Source organism: Ursus maritimus, unplaced genomic scaffold (assembly GCF_017311325.1).
Source record: "Ursus maritimus isolate PB19 unplaced genomic scaffold, ASM1731132v1 scaffold_30, whole genome shotgun sequence".
Classification (NCBI taxonomy): Eukaryota; Metazoa; Chordata; class Mammalia; order Carnivora; family Ursidae; genus Ursus; species Ursus maritimus.
In genome coordinates, this window is record NW_024425564.1 from 9,819,949 (window position 1) to 9,840,920 (window position 20,972).

At 48.4% G+C, this 20,972-nt stretch overlaps 4 protein-coding genes across 7 annotated transcripts in view; 2 read left to right on the forward strand and 2 right to left on the reverse strand.

Moving 5' to 3' along the window:
* Positions 1–17,952, forward strand: part of LOC103665047 (histone H2B type 1-C/E/F/G/I) — a 34,353-nt gene extending 16,401 nt beyond the window's left edge. Inside the window, exon 2 of one of the 2 annotated variants that reach the window (XM_008692958.2) lies at positions 17,935–17,952. The gene's annotated coding sequence lies outside the window, so the exon portion shown is untranslated. Of the gene's footprint in view, positions 1–4,575; positions 5,538–17,934 lie in introns of those variants that run through there. The other variant, XM_040645176.1, reaches the window with a different exon arrangement.
* Positions 5,694–8,163, forward strand: H1-6 (H1.6 linker histone, cluster member). The gene has a single exon (XM_008692959.2). It carries the CDS (start codon positions 6,054–6,056, stop codon positions 6,690–6,692), a length of 639 nt encoding a protein of 212 aa, XP_008691181.1. The 5' UTR covers positions 5,694–6,053; the 3' UTR covers positions 6,693–8,163.
* LOC103665050 (histone H4-like) lies at positions 8,181–11,145 on the reverse strand. The gene has a single exon (XM_040645187.1). The coding sequence runs from the start codon at positions 9,259–9,261 to the stop codon at positions 8,899–8,901; it is 363 nt and encodes a 120-aa protein (XP_040501121.1). The 5' UTR covers positions 9,262–11,145; the 3' UTR covers positions 8,181–8,898.
* The window catches only part of HFE (homeostatic iron regulator), an 8,753-nt gene continuing 1,058 nt past the window's right edge, over positions 13,278–20,972 (reverse strand). For 2 of the 3 annotated variants that reach the window (XM_040645152.1, XM_040645153.1), the window contains exons 2-6: positions 18,030–18,293; positions 17,557–17,856; positions 16,487–16,762; positions 16,245–16,358; positions 13,278–15,304 (exon numbers count right to left, since the gene is read on the reverse strand). In XM_040645152.1, the coding sequence (XP_040501086.1) occupies positions 15,264–15,304; positions 16,245–16,358; positions 16,487–16,762; positions 17,557–17,856; positions 18,030–18,293 (995 nt within the window). In that variant the 3' untranslated portion in view covers positions 13,278–15,263. The remainder of the gene's footprint in view (positions 15,305–16,244; positions 16,359–16,486; positions 16,763–17,556; positions 17,857–18,029; positions 18,294–20,972) is intronic. The other variant, XM_040645155.1, reaches the window with a different exon arrangement.

Consider the following 20,972-nt stretch of genomic DNA (forward strand, 5'->3'; position numbering starts at 1 on the left):
ATAGCATGCATATTTACACTGAGAATTTTTATAAAGCATCGTTAACCTGACAGGCCAAAAACATTTTTTTTGAAATGTCATTTCCCTCATGATTAGTGAGGGGATTTCCCCCATGTTTTCCTGAGCCATGATCCCGTAAGAAACGAACCGCTGCCCACGATCGCAGTCATTCCATGGAAGGTACCATATGGAGAATAAGCAGGCTCTTAGGTTAAGACCGGAAACTAGTATTTAGCGGTTCTCCTCTGCCCAGAAGGCTGCTGGATTAATAAACCGCATTGGGCTGTGTGCGTAACTGAACATGCTTTTATGTACATCGTTTCTTACAAGCCTCCTGATGACTCCATGAGAAAGGTGTCTAATGTGGATTGAATTCTGCCCCCCCAGAGTTCATATGTTGAAGCCCTAACACCCAATGCGACTCTAGCTGGAGCTGGGCTTTAGTAGGCATTCAAGGCTTAAGAAGTTATAAAAGTGAGGTCCTAATCGAATTAGATTGGTGGGCTTGTAAGAAGAGGGAGAGGGAAAGATAGTTCTGACATGCATGCTGCAGAGAAAGGTCATCTGAGGTCAGATCGAGAAGGCAGCCATGTAGAAGCTANAAAGAGCTCGCACCAGAATCTGACCACGCTGGCACCCTGATCTCAGATTTCAAGTCTCCAGAGCTACGAGGAAATACATTTCTATTGTTAAAGCCACCCAACCTGTAGTATTTCATTCTGGTAGCCTGAGCAGATTAAGACAGCATCATCACCGTGACTTACAGGCAAGAGAAGTGAATACGACAAGAAGAAATAAAGTGACGTCTGGCCACGATCACAAGAGCCAGACACAGGCAAGGTTGGAAGTCCACCCATTTCTGCTTATTCCCAGACCAGGGCTCCCCCATTCCACCCGCACACAGTAGCCTCAGAGGGTCAAGAGCCATGAGTTTCCAGAATCAGTATTAGACTAAGTCTTGTCACCAGAAGATGGAAGTTTAATCTTAAATAAATATGCTCTGACAGCTCACTTATGAAAAATGTTGAACTTCATGCAAAACTAAAATGCAAATTGTGTGCAAAACCATTTTTGCCTACCCAGTGGAAAATAACATAAAGCCTAACGATACCCTTCGAGCGTTGGGGTGTGTATGTGTGGTGAAGCAGGCTCTCCGTTTGGTCCTAGAGTAGGGCCTCAGGTAAATAAACTGGAAAGACATAGACTGTAAACTGTTTATTTATTTTTATTTATTTTTTTTTAAAAGATTTTATTTATTTATTCGACAGAGATAGAGACAGCCAGTGAGAGAGGGAACACAAGCAGGGGGAGTGGGAGAGGAAGAAGCAGGCTCATAGCGGAGGAGCCTGATGTGGGACTCGATCCCATAACGCCGGGATCACGCCCTGAGCCGAAGGCAGACGCTTAATCGCTGTGCCACCCAGGCGCCCCTGTTTATTTATTTTTTAATATATTTTTTAAAAATGTATTCATTTACTTGGGGGGGGTGGGCAGTGGGGCAGAGGGAGATGGAGGGATAGTCGCAAGCAAACTCCGCACTGAGCGTGGAGGCCCTCCTCGGGGTTCGATCTCATGACCCTGAGATCACCACCAGAGCCGAAACCAAGAGTTGAGCGATTAACCGACTGAGCCACTCAGGCGCCCCTAAAATGTTTATTTTTTTAAAAAAATAAAGAAAATATAGGACATAAAGGTGGAAATTAGATTGACTATGTGTCCATCCATCCATTCAATGGGTCTGCACAGAAATGAGCCCCTCCCACACACCAGACACTGTTGTGGAAGGATTCAGTGCACGGCAGACGAAAATCCTGGGTCCATGAAGTTGGCATGCTCGTGGAAAGGTATTAGCCCTTGAATCAGTTACAAATGCACTGGGCTGCATTTCACAGAAATCCATATATACTGGGTTAGCTAGAAAGAGATTTGTTTTTCCCCATCGGCAGGAAAGCTCGGCTGGTTTGTCAGGGGGCGTGGGGAGCGGCCAATGCTGCCCAAGTGTCCAGGTTTCTTCTAGCATCCTGTGCTCTCGACTGTGCAGTTTTTACCCTCCATGTAATTTTCAACCTCATGGTCCTCTTTAGCTCCTCTGGAGGGCAAATATATGCTCCAGACTGGAAGAAGGGTAAGATCAAGGGGAAACAGGCATGCACCATCTGAGTCTACCGAATTATTATTGGGAAGTTAAAAAAAAGAGTTCTTGCTTTTTTCCTGGTGATTCCATATTCTGTATTAAAGTTCGACAGAAAATTCACCCCAAATTCTAATGCTTGTGTCTCTTTACTTTCAAAGACTGGCTCATTAGCATCCGGGGAGCTTGGGAAAATCATTTCAGTTACCTAGCAATGAGCTGTTCACAGAAAGGTCTAGGATATCAGTCTATGTGGTTAGCAGTATACGTATGAGTCAGAAATTAAGAAGCAGCGTGATATGTGTCCTTGTTTACATTTAAATAGCTAATAAGAGAGGTCGGAATGTCAGGAAGAACAGAAATGAGATGACCTGAATGGTTCCTCCAGCAGTTTTCCAGTTCCACAGACAGCTTTTTCTTCAAGGGCAGGCTCTTCCAGTGCTTTCTAATTAGACAGTGGTGGGTTTCAGTCCTCTGTCCTCTGAGAAGTTTCTAGAACTCCTTCAGAAGATGTGCTCTTTCCTAAGGAGGAGCAGAAACAGGCTGAACAAGTCATTCAGGTCCATCTGACCCAACCGAGGACAGCTTCCTGCCACCCTCTCTCACAGGGATTTCTCCATCTTGGAACTCTGGGCAGATTATTGTTTTGGGCATTCGTTTCAGCACCAAATAACTGTCATTGCATATATTTAAATCTTATCTCCCAAATAAGGGAAATGGTGATTTCTTTAGTTTGGAGACCAAGTAGGACTTTTTTCTTAATTTAAAAAAATGTCATTTTTATGTCTCTCAGCCCTGCACCAGCATCATACCTGCATTTGATATTTAATACTTGATGATTTTAGAGACAATGTTTACAAACCATGGAATTACACACATGCCCTTTCTACAGAGCAAACAAAATAATTACTCAATAGCCGAGCAAGCAATCAATCAAATAGAGTGATTCAAAAAACAAGGAGATCAGTTGAAAAGGAGGTAAAGTTAAATATGAAATAATGTTTGTTAAAGATAGATGAAACTATCTTTGAAATGGAGTTCAAAAATAGCTATTGAAAAAAGAAGAAATATATGAAAAAAGGATAACAGTTTTAAAAGGTAGGTTTAAATCTTAGATCCTAGGACAATCCAAGAAGCGCGTGGGACAGACATGCTGGTACAGTCTGCTAATCTCACTGAACATAGTCAAAATCTGTACATGCCTTTATTTTATTCACACACACCCATATATAGAGAAATATAGCGTAAACAGTTTTTAAAACAACAGACTAGAATGTTAAAATAATATTAAAAATGGGCTATACGGTTTCCATATCATGAGAGAATAAATTTATCATATTTTTTGAGGAAAACGTTCTTTTATTTTCTTTGCGACTGTTTCCCTTGCTTTACTATGCAGAAGTTAGGCCAGCGAAAGTCGATCTAAGGAAATGTTAACAGCAGTATTATTTCAATAAGGAAAGTTCAGAAGGTTAACTTTCCCACAACAGAAAATTTGCCAAAATAAAATTACAGTATTGCTCCACAAAAAAATGCTATAAAAATATAATTAAACATGAACAGCAGTTCTTGACATATTAAGAAGAAAAAGAAATGACCCAACACAGGTGATGTCCATAACTAGCCAGAGCCTTTTGAAGCCAGCCTCTTGCTTACTAGCTCTAAGAACGTGGGCTCATTTTATGATTTTTCTGTGACTCGGTTTCTTAACTACAAAATTAGTTTCTATACTTTCTCATTTTTTAAAAAATTTATTTATTTGAGAAAGTGAGAGTATAAGTGGAGGGGCAGAGGGAGAGGGAGAAGCAAGACTCTTCACGAGCAGGGAGCCTAACATGGGGCTCCATCCCAGGACCCTGGGATCATGACCAGAGCCAAAGGCAGCCGCTTAACCGACTGAGCCACCCAGGTGCCCCAATACTTTCTCATTTTTTTGAATAGGGAAACTTGGGATGATGACTGACACAGAGTAATAAGCACTGTGTGTGCGCGTGTGTGTGTGTGTGTGTGTGTGTATGGTAGCTTTTATATTTCCAATGAAAATATGAATCATGGTTCTTTCTCTGGATCTTAAATTATGGAATGTAAGAATTTTTTAAATTCTCCAATTCTTTGTTACTTTTAAAGCAATAGAATGATATGTTCTGTCAACCTATAATTATAAGGATCAATCCACTTCACAACCTGACCCCTAAGTGCAAGTACTCGGGGGTCATAGAGGGTCAGAAAAACTAAACACATGTTAAAACATAGGGTCCTTGGTAAGATGCACCTGTAATCTCCCTTAGAAGAAAGATTTTTCAAACTGAGGGTCACATTAGTGCATTATTGCCTTGTGAAATCAATCCCACCATTTGCAACCAGCATTAAAAAAATGAACTAGATTAGAATGTATCAGAATGCAAGCACTTAAGTTGGTCTTGTTTTCTGAATTTTTGTTTCAGGAGTGTGTGCTCATGAGACAGAGAGAGGCAGAGACTTTGCTACCTCACTTTGAAACCCAAAATTGGGAAGTCTCATCATTTGATTTCTGCTTCAGAAATATTTCAAAGGTAGACTCTCTCCTTTCTCATACTGTTTCCTTACATGAAGCCCTTGTCTTTTGAGACTGTTGTTACAGACTACCAACCTCTGACATCGGGCCCTTTCCAATAATTATTTTCATGTGAAAAATCTAAAACCAAGACAGCTACAAGAACAATACACAAGCCTCTACTTAAACACTTCAGGTCGTTCCCCAGCCTGCAGCACAACAAACTTCTCTGGCAGGCACTGGGGGAATTGCCACAAGACGGTCCTTTCAGGGCTTTCCTCTGCTGAAGCCTGGGCTTCAGCCACACTGCTCTGCTCTCTCAGCATCCTCCTGGAAGGTCTGGTCTTGATGAACAAACTCCTATCTGGACCTCTTACGAAGGCAAGTCCGAGGACAAGCCCAAAAAAGCACGCAGGACCAATGACTCCTTCCAATGACTCCTTTCCCGCAGCTTTGCAGGCTCCTGGGCCAGCCCAGTCCCGCTGGAGATCTGGGGCTCTGGTTCCCACCGAGCTCCTCTGCCTCCCATTTTCGAGTTAATTGAGAGTAGGGACTGTGTCTTTTTCTCTGTGTACGTGCTTGGCGTTTAGGAGGCAGAGGGGGTTGCGGTGAGGGTGGGGTTTGACTTAATGAAACCAGAAGCAAGATTCAGTTGAGGACACCAGCCACGGAGGTGACCTGATTGGGGTGCACGCATATCACGTGCTAGCTCCGCCTGACTTACTGCTTTCGTGAGCGCGATGCATCAAGACACAGGGACTGAGGACTGGTTTAAGTCACAACCCACACACCTCAGAGATTACGGTTCCTTAGCTTGTGTTTGCCCAAATAAAGTCGTACTCTGCAGTTTTTAGACAATTCTGTAAGCATCTCCTAAGCACGCAGTGAGACATGTAAGGGATGTGTTACTTCCTTCATATACATAAATAATTTTCAATAAAAATCAATATGTGAATAATTTATTTTCTCCACCGATTGGAAGTCAACTGCTTGGAAAAGCACTCAGAAGAGCTGAGGTAAACCGCTCGCTCAAAATTACTTTTAAAATTTACAAGGAAAAGAGGAAGTTTTCTTCTTCTCCCTGAATTTTGCTGAAAATAGGGAGCTTTGTCTAATAGTGTTGGCATTCGAGGTCACTTTTCATCAAAAGGTTAAAAGGCACGTGAAATCCGAGTCTCCACGGACTACCCAGCAATAAAGCGTGGACGATTCTGTTCCGAGGATTTGTGTGGGATCCAACTTTTGCGGGTAAAACAAACACAAATGCTCCTCCCTCGGGGGGCGGGCAGTGCCCGGGTGATGCACCAATCACAGCGCGCCCTGCCCTATATAAGGCCTTGAGGCGCCCGCGGCGTTCTATGGTGGTCGCCTGCAGCTTGTCCTCGTGCGATGTCTGAGACGGCCCCAGCAGCCCCAGCTGACACTGTCTTGGCGTCTATGGAGAGTACCCCCGCGAAGAAGAGAAGGAAGAAGCCGGTGGGCCTGCCGGGCGCTAGTTGGAAGGCCCCGAACCTGTCCGTGTCCAAGCTGATCACGGAGGCTCTCTCCGTGTCCCAGGAGCGTACAGGCATGTCCCTGGCCGCGCTCAAGAAGGCGCTGGCGGCCGCCGGCTACGACGTGGAGAAGAACAACAGCCGCATCAAGCTGGGCCTCAAAAGCCTGGTGAGCAAGGGCACTCTGGTGCAGACCAAGGGCACCGGCGCCTCGGGCTCCTTCAAGCTCAACAAGAAGGCCCTTCCTGAGCCCACCAGGAGCAAGGTCAAGAGGCCGTCTTCGACCAAGGCAAAGAAGCTGGTCTTATCCAGGGATTCGAAGTCCCCGAAAGGTGCGAAGACCAACAAGAAAGCCAAGAAGCCAAGGGCCACGGTGGCGCAGAAATCTGCCAAGAGCGGCAGGAAGGCCAAGGGAGCCAAGGGCAAGCAAGCACGGAAGAGCCCGGGGAAGGCCAGAGCAGGGAAGCCCAAGGCCGGGAAGCACAAGCTGAGCCCGCAGAAGACTAACCCGAGGAAGGTGGGGTCCAAGAAGTAAGCGGACAAAAGCTCCATTCTCAACCCAAAGGCTCTTTTAAGAGCCACTCACGTACTTGAAAAATGGCGTGACACTGAAAACTTATAGAAGCCTGTAGATGGGTAAACGGAGCGGTCTTCTAGGTAAATTCTATTTTAGGAAGTACAAAGGGTCTCCTCAGACAAGTTACTGATCTTACAAGGGTTTCCTTTTTTTTTTTTTTTTTAAGATTACTTGACAGCGAGAGGGGGAAGTAGGCTCCCCCCTGCGCAGGGAGGCCAATGCGGGACAAGATCGCAGGACTCTGGGATCATGATCTGAGCGGAAGGCAGACGCTTAACGACTGAGCCAGTCAGGCGCCCAAGGGTTTCAGTATTTACAAATCCTGTTGCCTTATCCAAAAATAGGTTGCACACTACCGTTCCAATAGGGCACGTGGCCTTGTGTAGCCGCCATACTCCTGGAAAGACCAACGTGTAGGTCAATGGAGAGATAGCTATGCGCAAACCTAGCTAATTTCCAAGGGCTTAGATTCCCATTGACCCTGTTACATGGTGCCGTTGTAACTACGATTTCAGAACTCCCTGTCCACAGCTTTCTGGGGGTCAGGATATAGGAATCCAATTGTAACAAAATTTGGGTTGGAGGAATTTTAAATGTTTGGAGTTTTCCATTTTTTAAAAAGATTTATTTAAGCAACAGCACCAGCATTGGGAGAGGCAGAGGGAGAAACAGACTCCTTGCTGAACGCAGAGATTGACCAGGGGCTCCATCCCAAGACCCTGAGGTCATGACCTGAGCCAGTCAAAGAGATACTTAACTGACAGAGCCACCCCGGCGCCCTGAGTTTGCCATTTAATAAATAGAAATAAGTATCTTAAGTTTACAGTTGAAAGAATAGTTTATCCTCATTTCCAAAATACTGTATTGTCCCATTAAAGAAATTCATTTGATAATATGATTAGTCTAATGTAATTTTATGTGTTTTCTGAAGAGAGTGGATAGGCTTGTCCAGATTGTGTTCTACAGACTTAAAAACACTAAACGTTTATGGAAACATAGGGGCTACAAAGTTTTTAGGTTCCAAACTGAACTACATTACAAAAACTATTTGGGAAATTCTCACAGTCTGAGTGAAGCCATCTCTTTCATTTTAAGCAAAATCAGTTTTTCAGCTTTCACTTAATTTGGGATTTAGCATTCTTAAATATTATTATAAATATTAAATTCATACTGTTAATCTTATTTTGGGCCTTGGTATTTGGGGCAACCTTTAACAACGTCCAATGCAAAACTAACAAGCTTGTACTACAGATAACTCACTAGGGCCTAGCCTTTCTAAACTCATTTCTGTAACTGGGTCTCTGACAGTTCTTTTATGTAATGGAAAACGAATAAACAACGGTTTAAAGTTGTATACAATCAGCCGCAGCCCGAGTCTGGCTTCCACATGGCAGACAGTTGCCCTTTCAGGTTGGAACCATAGCGCAGGAATACGCTTCACTTGCCTGGCAAGGCCGTGAGTCCTTTGTCCGACTACCGCGCCCAGCAGTGCACCGACCCCAGACCTCCGCCTGGCAGCCGGCAGGTCCCCGGCACTGCTCGAATCCGTCGAGAACTGGCCCCCACGATGCTGGGCACCTTTGTTCCTCGCGCCACTTAAGCGCCTGGCATACAGCGGGTTAAAAACAAAGCTAACCAACCAAGCTTTTTCCGCCAGTCCCGGGGACAGATATTACACCCTTTTAGCCAACAGGAAAATGGTGCTGAAATCCCACCCTCCGCATTTTTTTCCTGCAATACAGCGAGTATCATCCAATCAGAGCTTGTCCCCAAAGGACCTTCTTTTACATAAAAGCTGGTGTGACCCGAGAGCTTTACGCCCTGGGTGCTGCCAGCTCTGCCCTCATCCAAACGACCTAAAAACGACTTAAGTCGGGATGCTCCCGATTGCATAAAATACACTCATTTCTGTCCTGAAACCATTTCATTGCCACCGCGTAACTGACCTTTTTTAAAAAATGGGTTTTCCGCAAAACTCTAAGCATGCTGGAGTGTAAATATCCCGTGATCTGGATTACATTGCTGCGTTAACGGTAATGTACTTTAGACTAACCTTTCGCTACCCCAAACTTATTTCTACCAAGCACAACAGCCCTTTAAAGTGATTTTGTGGGCGGCCCTGAAAAGGGCCTTTGTGTTTGGAAATACGGTGGGTCGTGGGTACTCAGCCCCCGAAGCCATAGAGGGTGCGGCCCTGGCGCTTGAGCGCGTAGACCACGTCCATGGCCGTGACCGTCTTGCGCTTGGCGTGCTCCGTGTAGGTGACGGCGTCCCGGATCACGTTCTCCAGGAACACCTTGAGCACTCCGCGGGTCTCCTCGTAGATGAGGCCGGAGATGCGCTTGACGCCGCCTCGCCGGGCCAGCCGCCGGATGGCGGGCTTGGTGATGCCCTGGATGTTGTCGCGCAGCACCTTGCGATGGCGCTTAGCGCCCCCTTTGCCAAGGCCTTTTCCTCCTTTGCCGCGACCAGACATTGTTGTTAGCGAAGTGACGGTCTCTTTTGCAAGCAGGTCTTTAAATAGCATTTGTGCGGACCTGATTGAGAACAAGGTGCGCTGGCGTTCTTTCCAAATTAAGTCAGCAAGGGGGTGTGGCAAGGAAACCTCATTAACATTTCGATGTTTTGATTGGCCAGTGAAACCTCGCTTGTCTCCGGCCTGGAGGGGGAGGTATGGCTCTCATTCAACTGAAATGCTTGTTTCTCTTTTTTCCTGCGTTGTTTTTTCTGGGCGCGTTTGCAGATGAAATGTGGTTTTGTGTTTTTTTGTGTGTTTCTTTTTCTTTCTTTTTTCTTTTCTTTTCTTTTCTTTTCTTTTCTTTTCTTTCTTTCTTTCTTTTTTCTTTTCTTTCTTTCTTTCTTTCTTTCTTTCTTTCTTTCTTTCTTTCTTTCTTTCTTTTTCTTTCTTTTTTACCGGGTAAAGCTTCTGAGCAAAGAGAACCACTCAACGTTTCTTTTTATTTCCACTTAATAACTAATAAATTATGTAATGATTCCTTGGGGGAGAATGTAAAGGTAATATGTGAAGAACGGTGGATTTATAGATCAAGGGACTTTCCCTCCGGTTCTTTTAATATTCCTATTAAACTGACACATTTAGAAGGCCTTTTTTATGCTGGACAGTGTAAGCCTGGCCATCTAAAAGGTCTGGCCCTATGTTTGGGAACAGCAAAATCCCAACAATTGCAAATTAAAACTTCTTGTTCTCTTTCAAACATTTATTGAGTGACTCCTGTTTCTATAAAAGTCTGTGCGAGAGTTAGGGAACCTAAAGCTAAGCTTGGAGGATCACTTGCCCCTGGACCCTCCTCTTCCTGGCCTGCTGGGCCTGTCTGATCTGCCTGCAATTCCTAATAAGCTCCCCTTTCCTCCTTAACTGATGCCTTTTCAACCTTCTCCAGGTTTACAAGAACAAACGTTTTGTTGAGTTGGGGATTAATTGTAGGGCAGGGCTAATACTTGATTAAGGTCATTACAAAGCCTACAGGGCCCTCCCCTGGAGGGCTTTTGATGAGATTATTGGTGTTTTAAACAAGGTTAATCCCATTAAGGAAAAAAGAAAGAAAAAGCAGAAGAGAGCAGAACTGGATCTGAATGTGGTTGGGAGAGAGCCTTTTCAAATCAAAAATTTCTGCTTAGCCTCCTGCTGCAGCTTTTGAAAATTTCCATGATCATTCTTACTCTGCTTAAAACCGGGGAGGGAAGTGCACACCCTCTTTCCATCCTGGTTAGTAAATAACTGCCTATTCGGGATATTTAAAATGCGACAATGGCCGGAGAGAGATCACATATTATACATAACCTCATACTTTCTCAGGTGAAAAGAGAGAAGAGTCCCAGGAGAGGGTAGGAAAGTTCTGAATGGCATATGATTTGTGACACTTCTGGAATTATTAAGTAGTTACGTTCTTCTGCCCCAAATTGAGGGTTTTTAGTTTCCTAACTTTTACTCCTCCCTCCCCCACCGCGAACACATATTTATAAGGGGGACTTAGCTAGGAAGAAATGTCAAACACTACAGAGAAAAAGTGCAGGGTCTGAGGTTATAAGTAAAATTGAAATCTCAACATGCTTTTTAATTCATGGACATAAATAGAAATAGCATGTATATAATATGGTAATTTCATGCAAAAATCTGTGGCGTGGGCCACCTGGTCCCACCATGAATACACAGAAGACTCCAAAACTCTTTTTTAGACTCTTTGGATCAAAAGCTAGAATTTTATATTTAAAAAATAACAATACTTGAAAAAAAAAAACCAAACACGAACTGGCAACAATGGTTTCTACCCAAATCCGTGAATAAAATGATTCACAGGTGTTTCAAGGCTACTCATGCCCAAATTTCTCCCTTAATGATAAAGAGAATAAATAGAAATGTGAATTCATTCATTAGAAATTTATTAACAGAAAAAAAATCCTTAAATTAAAAAAATACATCCAAAGAAAATGTTTCCAAATATTTGTAAAAAAGCTACAGGGATACGGCAAATTCTGAAATGCTACAACAGATTCCCTCCTCACTGCAGCAAACATCAGAGGTGTTGTCATCAGGAGCGTCCCAAAGAGACAGTAACAATGCCACATGACATGTTTTCTTGACACAGAAACAGTGGTTTCTTGTATAGTGGTGATAAGCTTGACTCCGAGTCAGACGAGCTAGAATAAAAATCACAATAATTTTCTAGCTGTGTTAATCTTCAGCAAGTTACGGAACCTCTCTGTGCTTTGGTTTCCATACAACAAAATGAGGGTAATGAAATAATGGTTCCTGCTTCACTGGATTCTTCAGAAACAGTATCTCAAACAAGGCCTGGCATCTAGTAAGTACATAATCATTAGTACCTAAAAAAAAAAGTTTTAGAAAATATTCATGCCGTGGGAGGCATGCGTGTAGGGTGTCAAGTCAACCCCGGCTTTGTAACGAACTCGTCACACAAAATCATTAATAATGAAATGACATTCTCCCTGTTAACACTGATCCCAAAAGAGAAACGGAAAAATGGTGGCCCAAAGTCTGCAGAAAGAGATCAAAACCTCAAATACCCGCCCATCGATGTGAGAATCTTAAATGTTTAAAGTCATTCTTGAGTTCTCGTCATTATTAGAGTGTGATTAGAAAACCATAGTTTAAAAACGGTGGCTTGTAAGAATTCTCCAGCATTTTATGCTTTCGGAGAGGCGTGCGTACACGGACAATGCTTCACGGTGCGTGGAGCCCACGCAGCCCTGTAAGACCCTACTACTCAAGCACCGCCTGGCGGTTCTGAACCCACTGCTGCCCGAAACAGCAAACAGCACCGAGCTTTTCTTCTGTTCCCTTCTCAGCTCAGGCAGCTCAGCAGTGCCCGTGATCAAACCAGCTGGGGACTTGGTTCTTATTTCCTCAAAGTCTCAGGGGCTTTTCTCCACAGAAGACCTCCAGGGCCACCTCTTCTCTATCCCCATCCCTGCAGGAACTCCCCCCCCCCGCCCCCGCCCGCGGGCTATACAGTCACACGACCACTGTGACACTTTCCACCATAGCCACCAGGTGACACCCTTTCCCACACTCCTGCACTTCGCGGGTGGTTTTGCCAGAGGCCACACAGGATCCAGAATTTAAAAGGTAGGTCTTTGATTTTTCAAATGTAGTTGATCTTGATGAACAAGAGCAGAAAAATTAAGCTAAGAAACACTGACAGATAATAGAGGTTTATAACTTCCATTATGAAAAGAACGGGTGGCTCAGTGGATTAAGCGTCTGCCTTCGCCTCAGGTCATGACCCTGGGGTCCTGGGATCGAGCCCCACATCAGGCTCCTTGCTCAGTGGGGACCCGGCTTCTCCCTCACCCTCTGCCTCTTCCCTGCTTATGCTCTCTCTCAAATAAATAAATAAATAAATAAATAAAATCTTAAAATACATATATATATATAGAAAAGTAACAGGCCACAGTTGCCAAGGGTTACAGAATGTGCCACTGTGAAAACAGGTGTTTCTTGAAATCTCAGTCTGTGTGAAAGAAAACCAATAAAACACACACTATTGCCTAATTAGTTGTAACATATCCTTAATGAGCTAGAAGAGCCAGGGAAGCTTTTGGGCAGTCTGCTCTGAGTACAGAATGCCATCTAAAGAGAAAGAATCTGTCAGTGTGTGTTCAGTATGGTTTGGAGGTAAAATAACCAACACATAACAGCTTAGATGATAATGTTTCTAGAGTGAGGAAAAACAATTAAATTAGCTACCAGAGTTCCATGAAGATTTCCATCAAAGAAAATGTAAAAAAAATTGGAAGCATATCAGTGTCCCACAAATGACCCAATGATTAAGTTGATTAATCTATAACATCGTTAAGTACATAGGAAAAATCATGCAGGGGCTCCTGGGTGGGTCAGTCAGTTAAGCTTCTGACTCTGGATTTTGGCTGAGGTCGTGATCTCGGGGTCGCAGGATTGAGAACCGAGCTGGGCTCTGCACTGGGCATGGAGTCTGCTTAAGATTCTCTTTCTCTCTCCCTCTACCCCTCTGCCCCCTAAAATAACATGCAGTACACAGCACAATTAATTGTATGTTTATTAAAGTGTATTTGTTGATTTTATATATTTTAATATAGCAATTGTGAGAGGAAATACACAGATCAATGATAGGTTCTATCACTAGCTAATGGAATGAGAGTTTCAATTTAACTCATTTTCAACTTTTCGACAGTAAGCACAAATTACATGTACTTTTATCCACTTAACTTTCATAACCAGAAAACAAAGAAAAGCTTTAAAAAAATTGTTGCAATATCTTTGCCCAAATTCAATACCTAACAAACAAACCATTGAGCTTTATTTGGTCTTTGAGGCACCTGCCGTCGCAGACAGAATGCCTTGTTGCGCAGTTATGCGGCCAAACGTACATAGCAGCAGAAAGGAAACGTGAACCATCTGGGAGTCTAGGTTAGTATTCTTTTGAACATGGTCAGATGAATTACCTTCCCAGAATGGAGTAATTCCTGAACAGCCTGGTGAGATGAGTTTCTTTTCTTAATGTACACAGTGGGGGAAGAGAACCAGACTCCCAGGAGCCCCAGGAACATACCAGGTTTACCGTCTCTAATACGACAGACATCGCTCTGGTTCCTGGAGAGAAATGCCACCAGGGTTCTGACTCGGGAGGCGCGGGCAGAGCGAAAACGTCTTGAGGTCCAACACAACCACTGACAGACACCGCCGATCCCCGTCCTGACCTAGGGGCCCGAGAGATGTGCCAGACAGAGGGGACCCGGTAGCCGTGGACTAAGGCAGCCACACGCTGGTCTTTCCCCAGCGACTTTGCAAGGTAATGGCTGTGGTTATTTTCTGCTGTTTTCCCTTCGTTTGGGTCAAGCTCGCTGAGAATGAAGATGCTGGGGGACAGAGGACCGTGCCCCTCCCTCCTTCATTTCCTGGCACATGTAAAGCGTCTGTACGCCCCAGTGGCTGGGAGTCAGACTGACGGAGCCGCGCCCCTGTCTCTAGCCCGGGCAGCCTGCGACATACTCTGTACTTCACTTCGCTCACCTAAAAAAAGAACGAGCCTAGTTGTACTCATATCAGGGAATTATTGTAAGAATCATACGTAAGCAGGGGCTCAGAACTCAGTCTGGTGGCAAGTACGCGCCTTTTTCATGTATCTATGTAAGTGCCGGCCGCCTTATCACCATCTTCATCCTGAGGATCATTGTCGTTATCACTTCATTAGCAGAGACCAAGCGGGAAACGACTGCGTTACTTCGAGTCTGGCCAGCCTGGCCGATGGAGAGGCACTGTGAATGCATTAATGTAAATCACGACTCCGAGGAACCCTACGTGACACCTCGCTGCCAATGAGAAAAAGATACCCCTCCTCAAGACATTTCCCACCCACTTTCTGGAAAACCATCATAAATAAACACAGGCATCCACAGTGGCTCTTCTGGGAAAGGTGCTTCCTTGGGTTGTGCAGTGCACGGCCTTCAGCGCCGTACGATGACCCACTTCACCCTCTGATGGAAGAGACCAGAGGGCTTGGTGAGAGGTGAATTACTGGCTAACGGAGAGAGGATCAAAAGGAAACCTGGATGGGCCTAGGAAATGCCTGGATGTGGGTGCAAAATTCTGGTAAGGGCATGAGAGTGTTATGCCCTAAGCAGAAAGTTCATCGCTTTTCTCAGATGTTGAAAGGAACTGTGAGTCCCCCAAATTTCAGGATCGCTATTCCAGAGGTAAGAGATGAGATGACATAAGCATGTGGAGTCGGAAGTGATACAGAAACGAAGGCAAGCTCTAGAGGCAGCTCGAGATTCAAGACAGCCGGTTCTGCCCAGAGGCCTGCGCTGGGGCTCATTGGCACGCAGGAACTCAAACACCGAAACGGGAGAAACTTCTCAAAAAGGAACAAGGCAGGCCACAAGCAGAGAGTTCCTGTGGCAGTTCCTGTTCGTTTGGTCCAAATCTGCCCTGGCGCACGAAGAAGGCCCCGGGGCGCCCTCTCTGTGAGTCTCCGCGTCTCCTCCCCACGGGGGTCTGCGGGCTGTCCCTCACTTACATTCGGCCAAGACATAGTCCCCCATGGCTCCTCCTGCGGAGACAAGAGACAGGAAAGGGGCATCGCAGACCCGAGCACCCTGCTGCCTCGTCCCCAGCCCTCACCCCCCTCATCCATTCACCTCAACTGAGACCGGGCCCTGCCCGGAGACCTCTCGGGCTCGCGCACCGCCATCTCTCACCTGGAGCTGCTTACCGGCTCTCTAGCTGGCCTCCTTGCCTCCCATCTCACCTCCTGACACGCATTCTCCAACCGCCGAGACTGTGTCCCCCCTACTGTCCCTCCACTGACTTCCCAGGGTTCGCTGACTTGCATCTTCGAGGCCCCCAGAGCTCCGCGTGGCTGCCTTCCGTCAGCACAGATGCCCAGTGAGGCAGGAAGACACCCCGGTGACGGACAGGCTGAGACACAATCCTTCCTCACCGCCCGCTACGCCCCGTGCTCCGCCGCGTGCATGGCTGATCCATCTGGGTAGGCCTCCCCCTGGCCTCAACCTCTCCTAAAGGGATCTACCTCAAGGCCCACAACTCTTGGTCGATCCCCAGCAGGTCATGGCCATTCTTTCCCTTGACGCCCCAGAGAATTTTCTTCGTGTCTGTCTTAGGACCTTCAGGGCTCTCCTTTAACTGTGTTTACTGGTCCCACAGATTTCGTCCCGTTCTAGATGTGGGATCTGAGAAGAGCAGCGAGGAACTCAACTTCAAAGCCTGTGCACTGCTTTAAACAGCATCTTGCAAAAGAGTAGGTGCTCAAAAGGAGTGTGTTGAATTTGGAGCTTTCATTCTGAGGAAAGCCATTAATTCCTGCTCCGGGGGGTGGGGGCGGGGGGGCATGTTCCCAAAGAGAAAAAGAGGAACGGGCTTGTTGTGGATGGACACCCAATGCCCTCCGCCCTCCCTCACCCCACTTCCTGATGCGTTAGTGTGTCCTGGGGTCAGAGGAACTGAGAGACGTCCTCCTTCTTCCTACTCACTTGAAGCCTGCCTTTTCCTTAAGATTCTGAACAGAATTCCCGTGAAAAAGAGGGTGATGCACACGGCGATCCCGCCGACGACTCCGATGAGCACGGTGCCGGGCACCGGGGCCTCTAAAACAGCAGGAGCACGTGAAAGCCGCGATTGCGGCCCAGCCCGGCTCAGAGCCTCCCCTCCCTCCATGCCCACCCCTCCGGGTCCCCCCACAGCGGACTTCCCCCGCCACCTCTCTCATCCATACCCCAGGTGGCAGTGAGCGGCTGGTCCAGGCCTGAGTGCTCCACCTGGCAGGCGTAGCGCCGCTCTTCCCCAGGGGCCACGGCCAGCGCCACCCGGCCCTGGAACGTCCCATCCCCGTTGGGCAGCACGTCCTCCGGCTCGACGTCCTTGGCGTCCAGTGGCTGCCTGTCCTTCAGCCACTTCATGGTGATGCTCCGGGGGTAGAAGCTCAGAGCCTGACACCGCAGGGTGCTCACTGCCGAGGCCACGTGATGAGTCACCTTCACCGAGGGGGGCACTGGACAGGAAGGAGGAAGGATCTGGAGAGGGGAGCTCTCTACCCCAGCCAGGAAGCCTGGAGCTTTCACTTCCCTTCCTCTGTGGGTTAGAGGCAGAAGCTAACCCTATTCAGACACAGCTGCAGGAGGGTCACCGTTTGTGTCCTAAACCGTGTCGCGGGAGTCAGCTGGGATGGGGTGCTACAGGGAGGACGGTCAAGCCCATCTTCCGGTCCTGTATATAAATACACATACTTGCTGCTCGTGGCCTCTGTCCTTTGTCAGTATAGTCAATGGAATCGGATGAAGTTGCCCTGTATGCAGATTTGACTGAATAAGCCCTATTGGCCAATTCTACCCGGCTCAACCCAGGAAGTATTCCTGTAAGAAGGGGCCCCGGAAGATTGGCAGCCTTCAGGGACTCTCTCTCTGTTCTGTGAAAGTAACTTTAACCTCCAAACGATTCTGCTACTCTGATTGGTTGCCTCCATTGGTAATTTCTTGACTTGGCTTTCATGTGAAAATTGACATCTCTGAAATTCCTAAAAGGTATAAATATACACAGTTCTTGGTTAAATCAGAAGATCACAGATACTTCTTCTTTGGCCACATGTAAGGAGAAGAACACCTAAAACCATGACCCTTGGCTGTGTCCTACATCTCAGCTATAAGGTGGAGACCCCAGACCTCAGCGCCTTCCCTGAGAGTCACATGACCCTGGCCACCTGGGACCCCAGCCTGGGTCCTGCCCTGCGCTGCATTCCTCTCCACTGCATCAGGAGAGTGTGGGTGTACATAGGCGCTCCCACCGTACCTTGCCGGTCCAGGATGCCCCTCCCCAGCTCCAGCAAGCGCTGCAGCTGCTCGGGGCAGTCCCTCTCGAGGTAGGCTCTGTTCTGTTTGGCCCGAATCTTGTTCACTTCCCACTCCAGCTTGGTGGCCTGGGCCTTGGGCTCTGCTGCTCTCCAGTCCAGCGTCTCAGGGCAGAATTCCAGATGGTTCTGCCCATCGTACCCGTACTTCCAGAACCCCCTGGTGCTGTTGTCCTCTTGCACCTCACAGCCCAGGATCACTTGCAGGGTGTGGGACTCTGACGACACCCCTAGCTTCGTTACTGAAACCGAAGGAGTAAGTCCCTGTCTCACCATCCCCGGGGACCCCCGGACCTCAGACTCCTTCCCTCCTCCCGCAGGACCTCAGACTCCCGGCCTGCTCCTCCAGATGCATCTTCAAGCTAGAGGACTGCTCTCTGCCCACCTCGGAAGGCTGAGCGCCCTCTCCACGTACCCTTGCTGCGGTTGTGATTGTCCATGATGGTCCAGAAGTCGACGATGAACATGTGATCCCACCCTTTCAGGCTCTGACTCAGCTGCAGCCACAGCTGGCTGGCGGCCCCGCCCCGGACCCACGGGGCGCGGGGCTCTGCACGGCGACTCTCGTGACTGTAGGACACAAACAGCTGGTCGTCCACGTAGCCCAAGGCCTCAAACAGGGGCAGCCCGAGGTCCGGCACTGAGGCACCCATGAAGAGGTAGCGCAGAGAATGGGACCCTGGGGAGAAGGCAGGAGGACATCTCTGCAGGCCCCAAGCAGGAGTGGGAGGCGGGGGGGCCACAGCCCCGCTGGATCAAACTCACAGCACCAGCTGCGTCTGAGCCCACCACCCCATGACATGTGAGTGGCAGGGCCTCCCCGCCCCCCGCCACAGGCCCAGGTGCTCTCGCCCCCCAGGGAGCTGCCACCACCCCCTCAAGCTCCTAGCCTCTGACCTGCTTCCCACATTTAGGGCAACCTCCCGTGCAGCCCAGAAACTCTCCAAGATCCCAAAGCTCTCTAGCTGGGGCAGCGGAGCTCAGGAGTTGAGGCTCAGGGCAAATTAGATCCGGGTGCAGAGGAATTTGCTGTGGGTTTTTTCCATGACTCCCGTCGCTAAGCCCTTTCCTGTGTAAATGTTTGCTGTGAAATGCTTGCAGATCTGCTGATCCATAGCTAAAACTTCCAGAGCAAACCCAGAGGAAGCCTCAGTAAGAGCAGGTGAGAGCTCCCCTTCCCTCCGCTCTGGAACGAGGGAGTCCGGGACGATTGCCCAATGCCTAGAACAGCGCCTGGCATGTAGTAGGGGCTCCGTACATCCTTGCTAGATGAATCAATGACCACTCCTGGCCCTGAGCTCCAGATTCTTACACCCCACAGCCGGCAGGACACCACCAGTTGAATGACTAATTGGAAAAACCTAACTTAAGTCTAACTCTTGATTTCTCCCCAACTGCTCTTTCTTCTGCCTTCACCATCTCAGAAATGGCATCACCTATCACCCCATCAGGCCAATAAAACATTTAAAACAATAAAATAATTTTTACATAACAGAGTCGCCTTTGACTTTTTCTCTCACACAGCACGGAGATCCTGAGATCCTTCGGCAACTTCCTTCTCCATGCGTCCGCAATGCACCTGCCGCCCACCTCTCCTCTGCTCATCCCTGCCTCGACCTACCGAGCAGCCAGAACAGTCTTGCCAAAAGCTCTGACAGGACACGTCCCTCCGCAGCTAGGACACACACGGCAGCCCGCGAGGTCCTAGGAGACCCTGCCTGTGGCCTGCGGCTGAGTCCCTGACGAGTCCCTGCGCTCCTGCCGCACCCGAGCCACCCCTAACTGGGAAGCCGGGTCTCCCAGCAGACACTTGGCAATGTCTGGAGACACCTCTGACCGTCGTAACTGGGAGAATGCTACTAACATCCAGTGAGTAGAGGACGTCCGACCATGCACACAACAGGAAAGTGCCTGTTTCCCCGAGGGTGCAGTCCCTGACTCAACTCAACTTTCGGGGTCCACTCCACTCATCTGGGAAGCGATGCTTCCGGCTGGCACCACCCCCCTCCCCGTTTCCCTCAGCTCTCTGCTCTACCGCCAGCCTGAGAGGAGGCTGCCCGAGCCTCCCTACCTCGCCTCCTTCACAGCTCCCGCTGCTACCCGGGCTTTGGATCCTCTTGCTTGTTGCTTTATTATCACCCCCCATGAGAATGCAAAATACCAGAGAGCAAGGACTTGGCTCCCCGCTACTTCCTGGGGTCTAGAACAGGGCAACTCACGCTCCAATACTTCCTTTATACATGTGAACAACAAATATTTCTGTTCACATCAAATTTAAGTCTCCACCCCTTCTGCAGTGTGGGTTCTGCCTCAAAAGCCCAAGGTAAGGCTGAACAAAATTACCCACGAGTAGGTCATGCCTCATTCTCGTCACCTGTAAGCGTGGGTACACACACGACCTACCCTCCAAGTGTTGTTCCGAGACTGTGTAAAAAGGTGTGTGAAGAGTCACCATCACCTGAGATTGGGAACGGTGGCAGTGCTTCATTTGACATCCGAGAACCGGTCGCCTAAGCTCTTTCTAACCCGGGGAAGGAATATAACCCGAGGGCCAGGGAACACTAGTAAAATCGCCCTATGACGGGCTCCCACCTCCCAACGCTTAGTGGAGTCACGCCAGACCCCAGAGAGGAGGGCGATTAAACCGAGTTAAAGGTCAGTTATCATCACTGTGGCATCCTTCAGTAAAGGCCGTTAGTTACATATACTATGAAGAACGTTGCAAATCAACCCCCGCCCCCGCTGAAAATGAGAACTTTTTCGTTCAGTTCAAAAGTCCAGCAATCACAGGTAGGTTATTTTTCCAGGCAAAAGAATAACCGCCAAGAGTCAAAGGGCCGGGGTCAGATCTGTCTCGGGAGCCTCCCCTCATCCCGGGTTCGAAAGGGCTGCGGGTGGGGGTGCGGGAAGCCCAGCCCTGGCTCGCTCTCGCGCCCCACGCGCCCCACGCGCCCGCGAGGCTGGATGGGGGGACCCCGCTGAGCCGAGGCCCGCTGCCCTCGCCAGCCCTGCGCGTCAACGCCCGGCCGGGCCCACGCCGTCTTTGGGGAGAAGAACTTCCTGTTCGGGGACGGCCGGGAAAACACGACATGGCCCAAGCAGAACAAGAGCCCCCAGATGCGAGTCCGCGGACCCGGGGATCTCAGCTCAGCTTGGATGAGAAACGCACAGATTTGGAGTTAAAAGTAGTTAAAAGCGTCACAGCCGGCGGAGGGGGCGGGTGGCTCCGAGCGCCACCCTGGGGAGTTGCGACGGGCGTGGGGGGCGCACGGGTCCTGGGCGAGGGGCCACGCAAACCCGCCCGCAGCCGGCGGTGGAGCCCCTCCCGGGAGAGTCGGAGACAGGCTGCGCTCGGGCC

Excerpts from the sequence above, each read along its gene's own strand:
- LOC103665050 (XM_040645187.1), bottom strand. The coding sequence starts at position 9,261 with ATGCTATTTAAAGACCTGCTTGCAAAAGAGACCGTCACTTCGCTAACA.
- H1-6 (XM_008692959.2), top strand. The coding sequence starts at position 6,054 with ATGTCTGAGACGGCCCCAGCAGCCCCAGCTGACACTGTCTTGGCGTCT.